General features: G+C 44.5%; 2 protein-coding genes across 4 annotated transcripts in view; one reads left to right on the top strand and one right to left on the bottom strand.

The window, feature by feature from the left end:
- The window catches only part of IGF1R (insulin like growth factor 1 receptor), a 319,110-nt gene extending 306,632 nt beyond the window's left edge, over window positions 1–12,478 (bottom strand). For 2 of the 3 annotated variants that reach the window (XM_030815070.1, XM_030815071.1), the window contains exon 1: window positions 11,354–12,478. In XM_030815070.1, coding sequence (XP_030670930.1) covers window positions 11,354–11,447 — 94 coding nt within the window. In that variant the 5' untranslated portion in view covers window positions 11,448–12,478. The remainder of the gene's footprint in view (window positions 1–11,353) is intronic. The other variant, XM_030815072.1, reaches the window with a different exon arrangement.
- On the top strand, window positions 9,804–15,169 carry LOC115835542 (serine/arginine repetitive matrix protein 3-like). The gene has a single exon (XM_030815076.1). The coding sequence runs from the start codon at window positions 11,959–11,961 to the stop codon at window positions 12,838–12,840; it is 882 nt and encodes a 293-aa protein (XP_030670936.1). The 5' UTR covers window positions 9,804–11,958; the 3' UTR covers window positions 12,841–15,169.
- Window positions 15,170–22,506: the final 7,337 nt, after the last annotated feature.

Below are 22,506 nucleotides of genomic sequence, written 5' to 3'. Positions count from 1 at the left end.
CTCAAATCTCCATCTCTCTCTCTGCCTAGTATCTTGAGATCTGAAGGCTGGAAGGGCCTGTGAAATGACCTAGGTCCACCCTGTCACTCAAGGTCAGCAGGTGTGCAAGTACCCACCCGACTTTCTGAGATGCCACCCTGGCCCTCTGCACCAGGCACCCTGGCCCTCTGCACCAGGCCACTCCGGAGACCACCAGGCAGCTGAGTCCAGACTGCAGATGCTTCCTCCTCAGGCGCCCAGCTCCACGAGGGTTTAAAAGCACACTACAGACATAAATCAGTGCCAACGAATTATTCATTACATCTTATCTATAGGGAACTTATGGAACAAAGTCTCCATCCACAGGGATGAGGTGATCTTGACACAAAGCCAGACTCACAAATTACCCTTCCAGGAGTTCTAATTTTCTTATTCACCTCAATGTGCAAAAAGCCTAATGAAACAATGATTTTAAAGATAATTTTATTGCTTTCAAGTTCCACGCAGCAGTAACTGGTGTGATAAAATGTTTTGGCTAGCAGAGGTACAATGATTGGATGAAAATAAATTTGTTGTACAAAAAAGTGCTTCAAAGTGAATGGGGAGTATCCCTTTAAGAAGTCTTCCGTTTCTTCAGCTCCTCCTATGCACCAGGCTCTGGGCCACCTCCTGGGAATTCAAAGATAACCAAGGTACCATTCCCCTCCCCAGTGGTGGGGGAAAGCAATATGGGGGAGATGCCCAAATAGGAGGTATAGCAAGAGACCACAGGAGCTCAAGTCAGTGCAATCATTCTGCATGCAGAATCAAGGCCAGAGAGAGGGTGAGATTACAGCTAACTCTTAAAGGAGCTTGCCAGAGGGCAAGCTGGTAGTATTGTTTACTATTCCAAGCAGAGGGGCTTTCACCTGCCAAGACAAAGAGACACGAATGAGTATAGCTTGAGTTGTTCAAAATGTCTGGGAGGAAGGAAGGCTGAAGTTCTCTCTCAGATAGCCAAACAAAGATTTCCAAATTAAAAATAATAAAAGGCAATCATGGGAAAACGGGTTTAAGGCTTTTGACATGTAAAACTGAATAACAAGCTATATATTTTGTGTAATCTCAGCAAGAAAGATTCTGAAAATATCAATAAAACATGAAACAAAATACATAAAATTAGCTAACGAAATACAGATGGTGTGGGACCTAACACCAACCCTGGATGTATTTATTCTTATTCTCTGTGAGTATTTTTGGCTGGCAAGCATCTTAACCACATAGAATAGCCAAAGGGGAGAGATAAGAGAATAATGAAAGTGTTACTACCTATTTAAATAAGAGCGATGGAAGGTAAATCTTGCTGTATTTTTCCAAATGAAATCAGTAGTGTTTTTTTAATCTCTAATCTCAAAATAAATATTTTGGAGCTTTAAATTTATTAAAGTCCTGTAAAATTATCTTAAAACTCTTAACTGTAAAAGACACACTAGGTGTAACAGCTCTGCCATGGAGTTGCAGTACGCTTGTCTGCATCATTTAGGAAGACCCTAATTCTCTCAGGACAGCTCGCACTGACACAGTAGACTAACCTTAATCCAAAACTGTAGCCCAGTGATTTCTACAGAAGCCTGTAGTATCCACATTTTCTTGCAATTAGCCCCCATGAAGCAAGCCAGAGAGTGGGTTGGGATCGCTATCTTCCTCCTTGGGGCACTATTAATTCACTCACCGAATAGGCTGAATTTCCCTTCTGGCCACTAGATGGAGCCTATGCATTGGCGAGATGGGCAAAGTGCACACTGGACACCTCTCGGGTGTGAACAGAAATTGACAAATGACAATATTAAGGGAGAAAGTGTAATAAACAGATCTCTGAAATGGAAGGCAAACTGCAGGGGATGACCAGCGTTTACCGGAAAAAAAAATCACAACTGTTTAATAAGCAACATGCCATCTTGTTAATAAGCACCTTAGCAAAATAAAGTTTTATTATACATTTATTGAGCACCTATGTGCCAGGTTCTATACCATATTTAAATGGCAAGGGCAATCAAACATCAAGTCAGCTTTATATTTCTATCCAAAGAACATCTCTGTTCAAGGATGTCACATCCCTAAGAACAGTAGCAGTTGAAGTCCGAGGGCTTAATACCAGGTGCCAGGTTCTATTCTAGGCACTTGACATGTGTACGAATTTGTTTGATTTTCATGAATGTTTAAAGTAGATTCTATTAAAATTATAATTTCACAGATGAGGAAACTGAGGCACAAGAAGATTAAATTATTTGCCTGAGAGCTTAGCTACTGAAGAGCTGAGATTCAAACCAGCCACTTTGGCTCCACGGTCCTAATAAAATTACAAGCAAGGAACAAGCCAAAACAAATCACTGTCAACCAGCAAAACCGTGGGTTATGAACTCAAAAGGAGTAATGGGGAAGTAGATCTATACAAGTTAGGGAAATCCCAAAAACCTTCAAGGAGGAGGAGGAATTTGACTCGGAAATGTAAAGATGGCATCTCTGACCTACTCAAACCACAGAAAAGGCAAATGGGGGAAAGTAATCACCTGACTTAGTGTGCTGCCTTTTGAAAGTTATGATCTTGTCCCTATTTTACAGAACCACCTGGAGCTTGGAAATTATTTCAATTTAAAAAACCTATTTCCCCACAATTTTTCTGACTTTGGTTTTCTAAAGATGTTAGAAAATGTTTTCATTCTGTTGTTTAGTGAGAAAAGGAGAAATGTCTCCCCCAAATATTTTTAAGTCTCCGCATGTCTATTGAGACTCAGAAAAGTTAATAACTTTAGGACCAAAGAACTAATTGGCAGCTAAGGAGAAACTAAAGCTATGGTGACCTTCCTGTGCTATCTAGTGGCACTTTCTGCTATTCAGTATTGAGGGTGGAAGGAGAAGTAGCAGAGTAGTGAAGAGGAAAAACATTCTCAGCTATGGAAACAGCAGAAGCAAAAACTTGGAGACAGGCATAGCACGGCTTCCCTTTCCATCAAGCTAATGCACAGATGCTGGGGAGTACCAGGAACTAACAGTGGATCCCTACAGCACAGGATTACTAAGGACCTTGGACTTGATTCTAGGACCACAAGAGGCACATTCTGAGTATTTGGAGCTGGCAAGTCCATCAAACTAAGGGAATGGTACAGGAACTGGTTCAGAGGCCAACTCAACATGTACTCAGAGTCAATGCAGGTCTGCACTGGACCAGGCTGGAGCCAGGAACAGGGATGAATCTGAGCGATTTCAAGTGACTCAGTGAGATCGAAAGGAAACATTCAATTAACGAGTCTCCCCAGAAAAGGACAGGCTGCAGAACTGAAATTGAACCACAAATTCCATCCTGAGCCAATCTCTGTTGCTGAAAATTTTACTGAGGTGCACGTGAGAAAGAAAATCCCAATTGTGTCACCTGACCAAGAAAGGCTACCATAACAAACGTTCCTACGACTACACGATATCATGTTGTGACCTAACATATGCAGTGAACTCATTATCCACAGAAATCAGACAACAGAACTAAGGGAAGCCTAACAGCAGATCTCCCTCTGCTGCTACTGGTCTCTGTGTTCATTTGTTTTCGTGGCAATCTGTGTTTCTCTTTAAAGTCCTGAGTCTGTAGGCTTGTGTATTATCCCACTACAATGAGACTCAGGGAAATTTGGTAAAGAGAATAAATACAGGACAACACAGATAAATGTGGACACAACTGAGAGGGATTTTACAATCTAGACAGAATTAATAGCTAATGACTTAGAAAACTCTTTGTAAGCTGATGCAGTCAATTGGATCATGGAATCCTACCTGGAATTTCTCTCCATGCTTCCTACTTTTACCAGGAAGTTATCGAAGGTCACTAAGACACTTTCAATTTGGGGAAAACTCCTATAAATAAATTCATCTCTCCCTAATTACCATTAGACTTCTGTTCTTTAAAGTTCTATTGACTAAACTTTGGCTGACTTAAATTGGTGATGTCTCATTTATGTAATCAAGCATATATTCCCAATAACCAACTTTACAGAGACTAACCACAACTATATTTTTTACAGCAGAGGACAAACTGAAAGCATTCAAAATGTATCAGGAAAAATTTCAAGTTATGCTCTATAAAATATTTATGCTCTAACAACTATCAAAATATATTTCTTCTCCCATGTCAAGAGTAATTTTTAAAGTGGTATTGATTTTTAAACTGACAAATAATTCCAAAGCCAGTTTGAGAAAGCTAGTGCCATGTTAAAAAGAAAATGGCTGAACAAAAGTATACAAAACAGCAATAACAATGTATTTCAAACTCACAGAATTTGGATGATGGAAGGATGGATGGAGATACACAATTTTGAACAAATGGCATTCGTATTATGTACCCCTTACTGAAGTAGAGACCTGTGGTATTAAGGGGGCTTAGACTGAGGAGTGAGATAAAACGAAGTTTCAAAAGTTTCAAACTCCTCCCCACCAGAACTTTCTGGATTAGCAAGATTAGTTTCTAAAGTCTTTAAAATATGCAAAAAAAAAAAAATATATATATGTTTTCCAGACTACTACCAAGTGAGCAATTTATTTTATTTTTATATATGTATTTTGTGTGTGTGATGGAGTCTTGCTCTGTCGCCCAGGCTGGAGTGCAGTGGCATCATCTTGGCTCACTGCAACCTCTGCCTCCTGGGTTTCAGCAATTCTCCTGCCTCAGCCTCCCACGTAGCTGGGATTATAGGCGCAGGCCACCACGCCCAGTTAATTTTGTTATTTTTAGTAGAAACAGCGTTCACCATGTTGGCCAGGCTGGTCTTGAACTCCTGACCTCAAGTCATCTGCCCACCTTGGCCTCTCAAAGTGCTGGGGTTACAGGCGTGAGCCGCTGCACCCAGCCTGGTGGGCAGTAAGGTAGGCCCAGCCATCACTGCAGTGTGTGATGGCCCCATCCACAGGTGTGCACATCTTCCCCATGTGACTAGCCAGCCGCCCCACTACTCCAAAGAAAGTGAGTGCTTCAAGACCACCAACCACCAAGTGAGCTCCATGGACACAAGGCCCAACAACTTATATTGCAATCGTAGGTGTTCATCCCTCACCATAAAAGAAACTACTTTCTGTTGTGGTCCAGTGAAAACAGAAGAGCAATCTATGAGTTTAAAAATTCTTGTAGGCTGGGTGCGGTGGCTCACACCTGTGATCCCAGCCCTCCGGGAGGCCGAGGTGAGTGGGTCGCTTGAGTCCAACCTGAGCAACATAGCAAAACCTCGTCTGTACTAAAAATACAAAAAATTAGCCAGGCATGGTGGTGTGTGTCTGTAGTCCCAGCTACTTGGGGGGATCACTGGAGCCTGGGAGGTCAAGACAGAATCAAGCCGTGATCATACCACTGCATTCCAGCCTAGGTGACCAGAGACCCTGTCTCAAAAAAAAAGAAAAAAATCTATAGTCCAGGGCAGGAAAAAGAAAAGTTTTAAGCTTGCTTACTAGTTTTATTTTTTTTTTAAATAAACATGGCAGTAACATCTATAGTTTGACTGGTATCTTTAAAAACTTATGGTAAGACATTTTACAGTATCAAGTAATTTCTAAACCTAAAGAACTGCATCCAGTAAGTACTCAACATGTATTTACTGCGGAAGAAAAGAGGGAGGGAAAACGACTATTTCTCAGTTCAAGTAAGGAAATATCAATTTTTCCTTAAGATTTGAAAATTAATAAAACATAAGTAAAGCCGGCATCAGTGGAAAAAAAGGGAGAGAAATCTTCAAAGATGGTATCTGGGACTTTCAAACGAGTAAAACTGATCATTTAAAAACTTAGTCTTCAAAAGTCCAAAAGTCTCAAAATCAAAGATATTGTTAATACTTTGAGTCAAATAAAACCAAAGCAATTTAACAAAAGAAAACATCATGCCGAGGAAGTATGCTTCTCTTGAGATAACAATCTAACTTGTTTTAAAGATCCTTTGTTTACTAACCATTTTATATACCAAATATATGTTCCTTCCTCAGAACAAATCAATTCTTTTCCAGACCCTCAGGGGTGGGGGTGCAGGCATGAGGGGATGTGTACATATATCAAAGTTTTAATCTTTTCAAATAGTGGAACTCAGTTATGCTTCCCAAATGTCAACAGGTCTCAATGTCCACAAACACTGGGACTGCTGCCCTCCCCCATCCCCACTTAAAGGCACACCACATCTTTACAAATAACTGGAAAACTTCCTCTTGCTAAGCTGATGCCAAACACCATTTTCCAGGAGGGATCAGAGTGCATCATTCATCAGGCACTTTGTTGTCTCTAAAGTGTTCAGAATTTTCCTTCAGAACATCTCAGACTGGAAATCAAGAAACTATATCCCTAGCACGTGTGCAACTATTATATATTTAGTACAATTGAGAAGAGCTCATCTCCTGGACTCAGCACCTGTCATAAGTTGGCTAAGAAAAGCAGTTCAAAGCAAGTTCGCCCACAGGCGCAAATACCTCTTCCATGAACTAGGTCTGATTTTTAAATGAGTTTTGAAAACAAACTGGAGAAAATCACAACCTAGAAAGAAATGTATCTTGTATGCCTTACAATGAAAAAACAAAAACTTTCAGGATTTGTCTCCTCACTCTTACTCCCCCATGCTTTTAAAAACACCAAGTTATTTATAAATTATAAAATGCCCTGAAATTATGACTGCTTCCTGATTTCTAGAAAGCTAACTAAGCAATATGTAATCCAGAAAACTTCTGAAATAAGTTCCATCTTCCTTACAACTCAAAACATGCCATGCAACGTTCATGTACACACCTGTGACTCCTAATTTTTGGAAAAAGGCAACTATAACACTGCAGTTTTTAAATCACAATTGCCATATCCAATGTTATAAAGAAGGCGTGCCGCCAGTCAAGATGGGTTAACCTCACCTATGTGTCACGGCCTACAGTGACATCCCAATATAACAGAAAGCATCAATGAGGCAAAAACGGTATGGTAAAGGCTTCTGCATGAACAACACTAGAGTCTTAAGTCTACAGAAATATTTTTAAAAGAACCTTTACAATGCTGCCTACTGTCTACTTGAAAACTGCATCCTATACTGAATCTGAAAAACAAATCTGAATTTCAAGAAAGTTGGTTTCATGCAAGACTTTGCAGGCTCATGCAAAGCACAAGGTCAGCTTTCATACAGTAGGTGCACAATAAGTGCTGGCTGGATTCAGTTGCTTCTTACAGCACATTCTTACAAAACAAATGAAACCAGATTTAAAAGGAAACCACCGTCCCTTGAGGGTTCCTCTTGGCAAGAACTCTAAGGCAACAAGTGAAAATGATACAGTTGATTTTCATTACTGCCCTGATCTTGCAACAATAGGAAGGGCAGGAAACATTTTTGTAAGTAAACTAAGTCTTAGACAAAGACCAAAAGCAAATGTAAACAATTATTCTCTAGGTCTTTTCCTATTGAAAGGCCAGGGTAAATCTGGATAAACGCACACAGTTTCAAAACAAAAACGCCTTTGCCACATTTTAAAATCTTTTGTTCTGTAAGGAATTTTAATTTTATACAAATCACTGTATACTTGAAACAGTATATCCTAAAACTACTGCATCCTAAAGATTCTTTCTCCTGCTCAGACCCTGGAACTATGTAAGAAATAAAACCGCAAAGAAAAGAAACAACAATACTGCATTAAAATGAACTCTTCATCCTCAGTCCTCACTACCACTTGTGGTCAATATGGCATATCAAAAAATAAGTGTTTAAAACATCTTAAAACAGCAATTTCTTTCTTTGTTGGAAAACATAATAAAACTGGAAATACAAACAGCCCTTCAGACTCAGCTCCTCATCATTTCAGATTCAGTTGAGGTTTCTACTGTCAAAAATCTGCCTTCCACCAGCATTTGTGTTTTTCAAATCCAGCTCCTCGATCCCTAACTGAAGCTACACAGAACCAAGATTCTTTTTTTCCTGCTTGCCCATTTCTACTACGGGATTGAATCCCTGTTGCTAAGCTTCAATTATCAGTTTGTTGTATTGCTGCAACTTACGGATCTGAAAAACTCATAAATGAAAAAGAAAGACATCAGCCTGTCAAATACATGTAATAATTTTAATGTAATTTAAGGTTAGCATAACAAGTTATTTTCAACCTGAGCACATTTCTTTAAAAAAAAAAACGGGTTTGAGATATAATTCACATACCATTAAAGTCCCCAATTTAAAGTATGTAATTCAATGGTTTTAAGTATATTCAGAGCTATGCGGCCATCGCCACAAACTAATTTTAGAATAATTTTCATCACCCCAAAAAGAAACCCTGTGCCCACTAGCAGTCACTCCCTATTCCATCGACCCCCAGCCCCTGGAAACCACTACATCTACTTTCTGCCTCTGTGGATTTGCTTATTCTGGACATTTCACATAAACTGGATCATACAATATGTGGTCTTTTGTGACTGACTTCTTTCACTTTTTGTGATATTTTTAAGCTTCATCTATTCAACCTTAGCATATTTCTTAGAGTTGAACTTTTCTAATCTTTTTGACAAATCAAACATATGACCTTTCACATTTCAAATCCTGACAAAAACCCCACCCTTCCACAAAACACCATTTGCTTGCTATGTCTCTCTAGAGGATCTAAACTATAATTTGCTGTTTAGGTTCTTTCAAAAGTTCTTTTTCCGGGTTCTCCTTCTGGCAATAAAACACTAACTTCTTTAAACACCAACATTTCACATACCTACATTTCTCTGACAACAGGATGCCTGGGGTAGAAAGATGACTGAATCCTTTTAAGGAGATGGGTACAATAAATTTAAAGTGCATGCTGACTTTTTAAAAAACAAAATAGCCATCAGATTATCTGGCTATCACTCAGAACCTCCCAACCTCCTTCATTTAGATGCCCTGTTCACATTATGGTGATACAAAACAAACACATCCATATGACTGCCTCTGCTTCAAAAACTAAGTTTTCTAAGATAAACAACACTCTTTCTACTGCCATCACACTCAAAGAGGAAACTCTAATCTCTCAATACGCCAGCAAAATACCTGCAACTGAACCAACACCCTGTCTTTAGTTCTATACCAGACAACAGCTGAAAGAATACCCTCCCTGATAGGGCTCAGCAGCTTATTTCTATCAGAGTTAAGTGGTCTAGCACCTTCCCGGCTAAAAACTGAACGCCCGTTTACAGGCATAGCTTTTAATCCTCCACATTTCAGAGATGGAGGGAGGGGCAGGTACTGAGTCAGTCAAGACTTCAGCAAACCATAATCGAGATTTGGGGTGCCTCCTGACCACCCATCAGGTTTCAAGGAACTAACCACTGTAAAGGGATCCTTGGGGGAAGCTTTGGTATCATGGAGTAAAAACATACATTAAAACACCCCCTCCCCTCCCATGTTCTCAAAAATCGCCGTCTTGCACAAAGAATATCCTTCAAGAAGAACGCTCCAAAAGAAAAACAGCCTATTTTAAAAATGCCCGACTCCTGCGTCGGAGAAGGCCATCCCTGCTATTTTGAATTTCAGAACATTAAAAACACAAAACTAGAGAAGCTATACAGTTCAACTGCATTCCATAATAAAATGGATTATTTCTCCCGTGTCTTCTAAACCGTACTTATCTTTTAAAGACAAAAACCCTCCTTTGTCCCCCCAACCACCACCTAAACGACTTAGTAAAGGGAGCCGGAAGACTTTCGCCCAATCGAGTCCGCTGAAAGTTTAGAAAACAAAGAGCAGGAGAGCCCAGATCCGTGGAAGGTCCGGCCCCAGTCCGCGTCCCACTCGGCAGTAAACACGCGAACCACGATCTGCTCTCGTTCCGTCGCGGACTCATTTCTTACGAGACGTTTAAGGATTTGTTTATAGAAACAGCCTTTCTGAATTGCCCCAGTGATGGGGCCAGACAACCTCCGCTGCCTCCTACTTCTCCCCCTCACTCTCGAAGGCTCCGTCGTGATTTTTTCAAAGTTAATCGGCACCACCTGCATACCCTCGGCAACCATTACTCACCAACACGCCCTCACCGTTCCCAGTCCCAGTGCTGCGACATTTAAACTTTTAATCGTGTTCAAATTACCCTACCATCTTGAATGTACCAGTAAGCCACACTTTCAATTTTTTGAGAAGAATAAAACCCCCACCTCCTCCAACCGTAGACACCGGGGGGAGTTCTCACTCCCTGCATCCCCCGCGCTTCCCCACCCGACACCACCAAAACAAAAGCTATCAGATTGCAAAAGATAGCGAGTGTGGAGCGACACTGCTTATTAACTACGTACAAAGGAAGTGCGGGGTGGCAGAAGACAGGGCGACACGACGCCGACCACAACAAACCCAAGGCCAGGGCTCCGCGCCCGCAAAACACCTCCCCCCCCCCGCCGCAGACCCTGGCGCTCCTGAAACCACCGCGTACGACACCTCTCGCTAGGGACGGGCGTCTAGGTGTCCCCGTGAGGCGGCGACTACACCCCGCGCTGCGAGCACGTGTGTCGGAATGCAAGTCGGCTCCGACCACACACCCACCAACGCACACTCGGATGCGGCCCTAGTACCCCTCCATCCCCCGGCCCGGGAGAAACTGGGAGACCATCCCAGAGCCCTCTGAACTGGGGGGCCCAGTGGCGCTCCCCGGAAGAAACAAGCTGAGGAAGACTCCCGGCCTCGCACTTCCCGGGGGGCTGCCCAGAGAGCGCTTCCCCTCACGCCACCGCCCAGCCCCGGGACGCCAGGGGCAGGTAACCCAACGAGCAGCGGGCCAAAGTGACGGGCAAGGCCAGGAACCCGAGGAGCAAAAGCACGTTGGGCGACGGGAGGCAGCGCCGGGCGCTTGGAGACGTGTCCTGGGGCTACGGGCCCTCTCCGCAGGGCACCTCCCCCCTCGAGGGCAACTCGCACCCCGCGGGCCGGGCGGCTGCCCGCTCCCCACTGCCGGGTCAGCCCCAGCAGCGGAGACGCGGTGCGACCCAGGGTGCTGTCCCCGCTGCCTGCGCGCCGCAGGGGATCAGCGCTGTGTGCGGAGAGGCTCGTGCGCCCGGGAGGGGCGAGGTGCGGGTCGCGGGGCCCGGGAAACCGCGGAGCCCGCCCCGGCACCAACTTCCCTACCGAGTCCTCGTGCCTAGCCGGGGGACACGGCTGTCAGGACCGCGAGAAAAAAAGCTCCTCAGGCCCCTCCCGCGCGGGGATGCGCGGAGCCAGGGCCCGCGGGGCTCCAGACGAACGAGCCCGGGTCCCGGGTCCGCTGCAGCCTCCCTCCCGGCAGAGCCGCCCCGCGCCCCGCCCGGGGCCCGACAGCTGCGACGGTGGCAACTCGGGTTTCGCAAACAGGGCGCAGCCCCTCGGAGGAAAAGTTCCCGCAGTGGCCGCGGGCGGCGGGCACATACTCACTTTCTCCACTCGTCGGCCAGAGCGAGAGCGCGGCGGAGAGAAACAGGAGCCCCCACAGCGAGGTCGGGGACCCTCCTCCGGAGCCAGCCTTCATTCCTTTTATTTGGGACGAAATTCCCCTTTCTCAAAAAAAAAAAAAAAAAAAAGAAAAGAAAAAAAGGAAATGAAAGGAAACAAGTCTCAAACTCAGTCTTCGCTCCCCCTCCAAAAACAAGGGCGAAGGAAACAATACTCTGAAGGCGGCGCCGCCGGGGCCCTCCGGGTGCGCGGACGGGGCGGGCGGCGCGGGGCGGCCCCTCAGCGCCGGCAGCAGCAGCCCAGGGCTCGGCGGAGTCGGGAACCCGAGGCGCGCCGGGGCGGGCTGTCGGCGTCGTCGGCCTCCATTTTCAAACCCAGAGAGGCAGGAAGGGGGGAAAACTGCAAAGAAAGGGGGCAAAGCCCAAATCTGCCTCAGCGAGGAAAAACAAGCCCGGCCCTGGCCGCGCGGGAGGCGGCCGGACGCCCAAGCCTCCGCCGCGGGAGGGCGCGACGCAGTTCGCAAGATCGCCCCGAAGTCCGGGTCGCAGGCGAGGCCGGCGAGGGGCAGAAACGCGGAGTCAAAATGAATGAGCGGCTCCCCCTCCTCCTCCTCCTGGCTCCGCTCGCCGCCGCCTCCTCCCTCAGCGCCGCCGCCGCTGCGAGCTCCTTCCCAAATCCAGGACACACACAAAGCGGCGGGCCGGCCGCGCCGCGCTCAGCACTCCCGCCGCGCCGCCCGGCTCTGCGCCGCCGCCCGCCCCGCGCCGGCCCCCGCCCGGCCCCCGCCCGCCGCCGCCGCCGGCTCTGCGCGGGGGCTCCGGCTCGCTGAAGGTCAAAGCCGAGGCGAGGCGCGCCGTGGAGCTGCCCCCGCGCGGGAGAGGCGTGGAGGGCGCGGGGGGGTCCGGGGAGCGGGGCCGAGGGTCTGCGAGCGCCGGCCGCGGGCAGGCTCGCTGGCGGCGTCCCTCTCGCTCTCCCGCCTCTCTCGAGTTCGCCTGGTGCGCTCGCTCCTCCTTGGGTTTTTTCCCTTTTTTTTTCCGCTCAGCGGAGTTAATGCTGGTAAACAAGAGCCCCAGCCTCGCCGCGCCGCCGCCGCCGCTGCCACACACTGGGGGCTCGCGCGCGCGCGCCCGGGGCCGCGCACACGCGCCCGCTCGCACACTCGAGCGGCCACCGCCGCAGCAGCGGCGCGCCGAGGGCCCGGCCCAGGCCGGCGCGCGCCAAAAACCGGAGCCCGGGATTCCCAAGACGTGCGGAGCGGAGCCCGGGCGTGGGGCGCGAGACTGCGAGGCGCCGCCCCCATCTCCCGCCCCGCCGCCTCCCGCGCGCACACACAGACACGCGCGCGTGCCCACCGGCTCCCGCCCCCACCGCACTGCGCCGGCCACCCCGCACGCGCCCTCCCCTCCCGCCCGACTCCAAAAACAATGCCCCCGCCGCCGGCCCGGTCTCGGCGGGGCAGGGGTGGGTAGGCAGGGAAAGGCTAGGCAGGGGAGGGGTGGGCAGGAGAGGGGAGGGGTGGGCGGGGAGTGCGGGGCTGGGAGAGGTTCATTGAAAACAACAACAGCGCGGCTGGAAAGCGCGTTTCCCAGGTTCTTGAAAAGCTTCATTGTTTCTTGCAGCTGTTGCAAAATAAATAAGTGCGTGCATGCGGCATTTTTTTCGCTGCGTACTGGAAAGCCCGAACGTGGCGGAAGGGACGCACCTGGGAGAAAGGGGACCCCCCCCCCAGGCTACTACGCCTGGCACTTTCACGCCAGGCTGGGGCGCCCGCGGCATTGCGACCGTGGAGCCCGGAGTTTCGGGGCTCGCGGGGAGAGGAGGGGGAAGGGCGCGGCCCGCGTGGCTCGGCCCGGAGTGGCGCGAGGAGAGAGGACCCAGCCGCCCTTCGCGGGCCCCGTGCCCCGGAAGGGGGGCCCAGACAGGCAGCCCCGCGTGCCCCGGGCGCGTCCCCGCCGCGGCCGCCAGAGGGCGCGGCGGGCGCCGGGGAGGGCAGCCCGCGGAGAGTCGCCTCCCTCCCTCCGGGGGAGGAAATGTGGGGGCCCGGGCTGGGGGCCGACTCGGCTGGGTCGCGCTGGCGTGGCCTCCCGGACCCGCGGCCCGCCCTGAGCGCTCTCCGCGGCCCCGCGCGGCTCAGGGCTCCACCACGTGGGCGGCTGCGGGGAGCGGCCGGGGCGCGTGCACGCTGCGGGGCTCCGAATCTGGGGGGGCGTGTCCGGGTCCCGGGGCCCCAAGGAGGGGGTGGAGGCTGGGGCCGGGAAGCCTCCCTTGGCTGCGGTCCCGACCCGGGAACACGCTGCAGGCACTCGGGATCAGCGGCTACTGCGGAAACCCACCCGCACCTGTCTCGGGTCCTCCCAGGCACGTTCCTCTTGCTTCGTTTGCTACGTAAGTGACTAGAAACCAGTACCGACCCTAAGTCTCCGCGGTGGTTTTCTTGAATGTGCAGGAGGAGAGGTTTCCCCAAAGCGAGACTTCCCTAGGACTGCCATCTAATGAATAAATGCTGCGGAGACCAGGTCCTCAAAGAGGGAAACAGCCCAGCAGTGGCAGGAGAGAGGAGTTTGAAATACGTGGACTTTTACAAACAGTAATTGGACCATGTGTCGCCCTTAATGTGGTTCGGTTTCATGACTCAGGCTAATTGATGACAATAATAAAATTTTTTAAGATAGCTAATAAAAGAGTTGTGAATTGTCGAGATAAGAAGTGGTTGTCTCAAACAATCGGGTAGGATGGTAAGAAGGGACCTGATGTAAAAAGGAAGGTAGTAGGTTTCTTTTATTACTCTCTAATTGTAAAATACTTCTGCATTAGAACGTGTATCCATCGTTCGTAAATAATTTTTTAAATTAAGAGCTGACAACAAGTCAAAAGCTATCATAACGGAAACTTAGCCCTTTTTTTCTAAAGTTGTTTCCTAGATCATTTTCCTCCTTGGAAATTTCTAGCTCAATTCAGAGTCAGTTGTATAGAAGGAAAATAAACCTTGTTTTACCTAAGAAAATTATTCATATGATGGGATGGTTTTGTTTAACTGAAATTCAGCTTGATTTGTAAATAAGGAGTTTCAGTTTTGGATGTTCCTAGATTTAACAGTGAAAGAAATTTATTAGAATCTTAAACTTAAAATGTATTATTTAAAAATTAGGCACTACACGTGAAGAATTAAAGTCCAGTCTACTAATTTTTAAATATTTCTTAAGGAAGTTCTCTGCATGAGGTTGGTCTTGATTCCTGCAGATCCACTCTGGAGTTAAAGGCAAAGGAATATTGATATATAATTTCGTTATACTTGATTTCAGAATTTTTAATACATACTTGTAAGACAAAAATTTAGAGCTGATTTTTAAAAGGCTAGTGCTAATATAAAATCTTCAAATACTACCCAATGTATTTTTAGTATTAGTAATAAATATGCCTGTTTATTTGTCCCCAAGAACAGAAAGAGGTATATAGAATTTTTAAATGCGTACAGGTTTTTGTAGGGGTTGTAGGATTTATTTGTTTTTGTGTGTTTTTTTTTACTAAAATGATTTTTATTTGTGAATTTTTTAAATATTTGTGTTTTCCTGAAGTAGTAGGAAATCAATCGTATTAAGTTATTTTAAACAGTGAGGTGGGAGATGTATCATTATATAGCTTAATATTTAGGAAAAAAAAAAGAACAAAAATTTGGGTTGTCTTTACACTCTAACTTGACCACATGGACAAAGGAGGTGATTTGTATTTCTTCAGTGATTATATTCTACATACACAAGTCAAACTTATTTTTTCAACCTTGAAATAAAATCCTGTAGACAAAAATTAATTGGAGTCTTTGCTTTACACCCACATTGACAATGCACCACACTTTTTATTTTACACCATTTTACCCGGGTATCTTATAGATTCTCCCTCTTTTGGAGCAGAAACTGATTGCTTGTTTTCATTTCTTAAAAACGCTGTTTACTTGATAACAGTTTCATCTCAAATTATTCTGCTAAATGTACCAGACTCCCCAAAAAATGTAATGTATATCGTATACATGAAGTGCAAATATGAGAAACAGCACAACTAACAATTAACAAGTATCAAGTAATACAATATATTGTGATATATTCGCAGAAAGGAATGTTAGCAGCAAAAGTGAATAAACTACAGCCCCACACAACATGGGCAGATCTTTGAAACACACTGAGTAAAAATATACAAGTATCAAAAACACACACAGCATAACACCATTTTGATAAAGCTCTTAAAAGCAAGAAAAACTTTGAAAGTTATAGAAAATTTTTATAGAAATCCCTTGCTTTAAAGAATAAAATAATAAATGTTTTTCGTTTGTTTTGCTTTTGTTTTAGCAAAAGAATGAAGGATGTGAATTCCTTTGGAGAGGATGAGAAGCTCATAGGCACGTGGGTTTCCATTGCAATTTGGAAATGTGTTCACTCTTGGATTGAGTGACGGATTTACAAATTTCCATTTTATAATTATGCTTAATAACTAACACATGTTCTACATATTTTTGTATGTATAAAACATTAAAGAAGATAAATAAAAATATGGGAGAGATCCATGAAAGAGACATTCTTCTGGTTTTCCAATGGGAGTCATTCAGATTTCGAGCTGTTTGTATAAATAACTCAGAAGCATTAAAAATCTACTAAAATAACACAGTTAATCAAGGTCTGATCCTTAAGACATTTCAGAAGAATGTCCACACATCTAATATCGATGCAATTTAAGACAAAAATCAAAAGACAAAAAATTTAAAAGACCTCACTTCACAGGTAATAAGCTTCATTAAGAGTGCATTATGTAAACTGACAGTTTCTTATAAGGTAAAACATACAACTAACTTACCATCCAGTAAGTCTACCCCTAGCTATTTACCCAAAAGAAATGAAAATTCCGCAAAAATATCTCTATGGGAATGTCAATAGGTGCTTTGTTCATAATAGCAAAAACTAAAACAACCCAAATGTAAATCAAAAGGAGAATGGATAAACAAATCATGATATATCCATCCAATGCAATACTGCTTAGCAGTAAAAAGGAATGGACTACTAATCCATGCAAAAACATAAATGAGTCTCCAAAGCATAATGTATGAGCCAAAAGAGTACATACGGTATTAGCTCATTTATGTAAAGCTCAAAAACAGGCAAGATTGATCTAGAGCTAGAAATCAGAATCATGGCTGCCCTGGGTGGGTAGAGAGGGAGAGTTTCAAATGACTAGGGAGAAGCATAAAGAACTTTCTTGGGTGATGGCAATGCTCTATATCTTGATGGGGTGTTGGCTATGCTAGTATATGCATTTATCAAAAACACATCAAACTATACACTTAAGATGGGTACACTTCATTCTGCATAATTGTATCTGTTAAATTGTTAAGATTGTATTATAATTTAGATAGTTGCAGCTGTTCTAAAAAAAAAAATGTTAGCACAATGCTTCCCATTTTTACTATTAGGTGAGTTAGTAGAGATGCTAAACTCCAACATCCTTGCCCACAGCTGTCTACAGATGTGTATACTTTCAGTGTATATCTGCCTAAGGTCTTTCCTTAGGGGCATTAGCTGTGGAAGGCATCACATGGTCTCCACAGAGCACCCCAAGGGCAGGAAAAATACAAGTGATGCTGTAGCTGATTCCAGTCCCCACACAGCCACAAGCAACAAGAGTCTCAGTCTTGTTGAGGATCTGTTTACACTCAACTTGAGAAGATTTTCTATTTTAGCTCTGCATAGATAGCTGGCTCCCAAGGCATAAATGCTACATTTCTCCATAATACTTTAAAAGCAACGTGGAGGTTTCAGAGAGCATTTGCGCAGAGACAGCTGAGATAATGTCTTCCTGTGACTAACTTTCGGCACCACGTTCAGTAAAACATCAATCAGGGAAGTTCCTGGAAAACCCAGGCCTGGGCCAAGAGTGATAGGCACCCTGGAGATCTCCATGGGTCCAAAATGGAAAGTGGAGGCTTCTGGGGCTCCACCATTACCCTGAGCATCGTCACGAGCCTGTCCCCGACCTGAGGGTGGGTATGTTCAACTCCTCACGTGGTAGTCTGGGAAAATAAACCCGACCAGGATCGCTGTAACGGCTCTGTCTTTTTCACTTGTCATTTGCGGTGGTTAGTCTCTGAGATGGGTGTTCCGTCTTCACTCCTCCATGTAATTAACTTTCAAACATATCAATAGTAAGGATCCCTGTCTGGCAGACAGTACAAAAGATGCTTCTTCGTTGTTGAAATGCATCATAGATGTACATGAAAAGTGGGGTTAAATCAAAATTTCTGTTCCCTCTGATTAATGCCACCAGCTCTGAGATGTTGTATCAGCAGCATGCCAGGAAGAGACAAGCTACTCCTCTGCCCTACCCCGCCCTACTCTGCAAAGCTGTGTGACACTGTGCAAGTGGCTTCACCTCTCTGTTTTTTCCCGTATGAAATGATCATGTTGACATTGACCTTTCTGCTCTAAAATATGACTTCTTTTTTTGATTTCTAATTGACAGTGTTACCTTGATATCTCATATTTTAGTTGTACATTTTGTACTTTCGCCTTCTCTGTCAAGTAATTAATAATTCTATAAATTAACACACAGGCAGCAGCAGCCAGGCTCAGGGAATAAACGCTTCCTAATTTGTTTTATTAATACAGATTTTTCACACATTAGAGGTTTTTTTCTTTTCTTTCTTTTTTTTTTTTTTTTTTTTTTTTGAGACGATCTGGCTCTGTCACCCAGGCTGGAGTGCTGGAGTGCAGTGGTGCAATCTTGGCTCCCACCTCAGCCTCCTGAGTGGCTGGAACTACAGGAGTGTGCCATCACACCCAGCTGTTTTTGTTTGTTTGTTTGTTTTTAATAGAGACAAGGTCTCACTATGTTGTCCCGGTGGGTCTGAAACTCCTGGGCTTAAGCGATCCGCCCACCTTGGCATCCCAAAGTGCTGAGATAACAGACATGAGCCACCATGCCCAGCCAGGGTTTCTTAAAGTATAGCATAAAATATTTTTTAGCAGTTTTGAATTTCAATATATTTTATCCTAAGAATGTGAGTATGGAAAGACAAACAGAAACATCACCAAGGCAGGGGGAAGTGGTCACAGGTCACCCACAAAAGGGATCCTTCAATTGATCATCGAGAATGTTCCTGCAAAACATTCTCTTTGGGGTATTAAGTTCTAGTGGAACCTTATTCTGTAGAATATATTTGCACGTTTCTTCAGTACATTTTTAGACACAACATCATTGTGTCAGGCTCCTTACTAGCAGCAAACTCTATTTCTGGCCCCATGAACAGGCTACAAAATAAGGTGATTTTGAAGTTATGCAGATACCTGCAGCTCTGCAATTTGGAGAATCAACTGCAGAATCAGGTTGTTTATATTTGTTCTTGGAGTACCATTGATCAACCAGAGAACTGAACAGGGACCACAGGGACCTGAACCCGGAAAAGGCTGGTTCCTACATCCATGAGGAATTATTAAGACATATAGACATTAAGAGAGGTCGTATATGATTTCTGGTTTCAAATACCTGAAGAAGTCATTAGACTTTTCAAATCTGTTTTCCTTCCCATCAGTCTAGCTCTGCCCATTGGTCATTCGACTTGATCTAGGTAATGCCAATGGGCAGAACTAGACTGATGGGAAGGAAAACAGATTTCATTTATTTTAAAGAATTTTTCTTCTTTTCCAACTGAAACAAAAAGTCAGTATTATTTTGCAGTCTCTGCTTGGAGAGTTACGTGGTGTGGGAGAAATCCCTCTGTCATCAGAATGTCCATGCAGAGACTGAACTGATACCTGCTGTGGAAATTGTCCAAAGAAACAAGATTGCGAAGATGGTAGGGGTGTGTGAGGGGGGTGACACTTGCCATCCCTTCCAGTTCCAGGATCACTGGATACTTGGATTGTACTCCGTGCTTGGATTACTGTGACTGATGAGCTGCCGAAGGAGCCTCACTTCGCTTTAAATGAATAGTGATCCACTTCAGAGTAGAAGATGCATTAGTTCAAAAGGATATTGAATTTATCATATATTACAGAAACCCTGATGAAATCGCTCCTGAAAGAGGTCCAAGGCCCAGTTCCAACAGACTGAAAAGCCAACTTCGATCAAGATTTATTTTCAAGTCGGTCATATTGTGGGAGATGCTTGGGCCAAGGTGGAGGTTAAGATAGTGGTACGCTGGTAAATGCTTAACATGGACTATGGGGTGGGGAAAGCCAAGATCTGTAGTTTCCCAATTTCCCTTGTAGAAATATTCCCACCATGGCCAATTTAAGCTACCAATGCAAGGTGACTGGATACAGAAGTCTGAAAGGTTGTGCACAGTTGTCTCTTGTAAGACAGTGTGAGCCTGCTCCAGTACATCAGTGCGCTAAGATAGCTGAAAACTGTGTGTTGCCTTCGTAACAAATTAAATATGTATTCATAAGAACATTATAAGCAAACCAGTACAAAAATAGCAATAGCTATAAACATACAATTCACAGAAGAAGCCAGAACATCCAATAAGCGTGAAAATATACTCAGCAACCTGGTTGGCAAAATTAAGAATTGGACAGTACCAACTGTTCACAAGGATGAATGGGGAGAATTGCATTCTCATTCACTGCTCCTGGGAAGATAAATTAGTACATACACTTTGGAGAGCAGCTTGGCAATACCCATAAGGTTAAAGATACACCTACTCCACAACCCAGCAACTCCATTCATAAGGATACCCCAAAAGCTCTTGATATATGCACCAGGAGACACAAACAAGAATGTTAATTGGAACATTGTTTTCAATAGTAAAATACTAGACACAATCTAAGTGTCCCTCAGTGGAAGGATGAATAATGGTGCTTTACTCGTATGGTAGAATAGGTAGAATACTATACAGAGGTTAAAATGAATGAACTAGATCTAAGTGAATCAACGTAGATAGATTTAACAGCCAATATGGTGTGAAAGAGCAATTTGCAAAGGTTAAATAACGATACGCTACTGTTTATGTAACTATCAATACAAAAACAATAGCATTATTGTTTGTGGATACAGACATATGTATCAAAAGTATAAAATATTCATGGAAGAGATAATAACGTCAGTCAGACATTCTCTCTCAGGATGAAGGAAGACATAAAAAATAGAGAATAGTTTTAACTATATTGACAACCTTTTGTTTGTTTAAAAGACAACAGATATCTGAAGCAAATGATCCAAAATGCTAATATCTGTTAAACCTAGATGGCGGGTACATGTGTGTCTATAAGTTATTTTGTGTATTTTTTGTAGGCTTGAACTGTTTTATAAATTTTTCCTTTGTCTTTTTTAAATAAACTTTTTAGTATAGAATAGTTTTGGATTTACAGAACTGTTGCAAAAGTAGTACAGAGAGTCATATAACCACACCTAGTTCCCCATATTATTAACATCTTCTACTGCTGTGCAACATTTGTCACAACTAATGAACCAATATTAAGACATCGTTATTATGATCGTTATTATTATTTTTGTTTTCAGAGACAGTCTCACTCTTGCCCAGGCTAGAGTGCAGTGGTGCAATCTCGGCTCACTGCAATCTCTGCCTCCCAGGTTCAAGCGATTCTCCTGCTTCAGCCTCCTGAGAAGCTGGGACTATAGGCGCACACCACCAAGCCTGGCTAATTTTTTTTTCTATTTTGAGTAGAAATAGGGTTTCACCATGTTGGATAATGTGTTTCTGGGAGAAAGACTCCAGAGGTACAGCGCTGTTCTCATTACATCATAACAAGGGTACATGCTATCAACATGATGTTAACATTGATCACCTGCCTGAGGTGATGTTCATCAAGTTTTCTACTGTAAAGTTATCTCTGTTTTTCTCTCTCTTTATATGCTGTACTCTTTGAAAGAAAGTCACTCTGCCTATCCCACACTTACGCTCCACCTCCGTAAGGGAAACGTATCTATGTAAGTTATCTAGAATTCTTCTGCACAGCAGGTTTGTCTATTCTCCTCCTTTATTTATATAATAACTTTTTATTTATATCAGTACAGGCTTGTGGATATTTATTTCACATTTTGGGTTTTAACCCAGTAATACTTTATTTATTATGTTGCTCAGATTGTTCCAGGTTTGGCTATTGGGAGTAATTTCAGTTGCCTCTTGGGTCCACTTGACATACCCCCATCATTGTGGGTTTTGTTTTGGTTTTAGCAATTTTACTTTCCGGCACTACAAGATACTCCAGGCTGATCTCATAGGTCTCCTGCCTCAGTCCTAGAATCAGTTACTTCTCCAAGGAGCCCTGGTTCCAGTGGAAACTGGAGAACACTTTCAGAAACCAAAAGCCAGCTGCCAGGTGTGCTTGTTGCTACTGGGGTGTCATTGCTTCTAGGTCCTCTCAGCTGACGAAATAAGGAAACACATCTGTGCAAACTAACTTGTGTATTTACACATATCTGAAAGTATTTCAATATGTAACCATCTGTATCTCTGTGAAGCCAAACGAAGTTCCTACTGAAGTTTCCAACTGCTCATTAGCACATGGATCATCCTAGCCCCATCCATTAATGAGAACCCTGGTTCTCACCATCTGCCATCCATTTACCCATTGTTCAATTTATAATTTGTATTTTTTATTGTTGAGATCGAGTCTCACTCTGTTGCCCAGGCTGGAGTGCAGTGGTGTGATCTCGGCTCACTACAACCTCCGCCTCCTGGGTTCAAGCAATTCTCCTGTCTCAGCCTCCAAAGAAACTGGGATTACAGGCACCTGGCACCACGCCCGGCTGATTTTTGTATTTTTAGGAGAGATGGAGTTTCACCACGTTGGCCAGGCTGGTCTCGAACTCCTGACTTCAGGTGTTCCTCCTGCCTCAGCCTCCCAAAGTGCTGGGATTACAGGTGTGAGCCACCGTGCCCAGCCTCAATTTATAATTTTTTAAGAAGAAAAATAAATGCTGCTAAGAAATGCTTCAACTTACTACAGCATCCAGACCAAAGGTGCAGACTATTTACAAAGCAGACATTTGCAGGGAGAAGAAGTTTCATGTCATGATCCATTCCCAGCACAGACCTCTCTATGGGGCCAGGACATGCTTGTCTTGTGCCCTTCCAGGGGGCATTCATGGAAACACAGGCCAAATGTCCCTTCAGAACAGGTCTCTGAAAC

This window comes from Nomascus leucogenys, chromosome 6 (assembly GCF_006542625.1).
Source record: "Nomascus leucogenys isolate Asia chromosome 6, Asia_NLE_v1, whole genome shotgun sequence".
NCBI lineage: Eukaryota > Metazoa > Chordata > Mammalia > Primates > Hylobatidae > Nomascus > Nomascus leucogenys.
Note: the sequence above shows the minus strand (reverse complement) of the source record. Positions and strands in the feature narration are given on the sequence as shown.

What these genes read in the sequence shown, in the direction of transcription:
- LOC115835542 (XM_030815076.1), top strand. Translation starts at nt 11,959, where the DNA reads ATGAGCGGCTCCCCCTCCTCCTCCTCCTGGCTCCGCTCGCCGCCGCCT.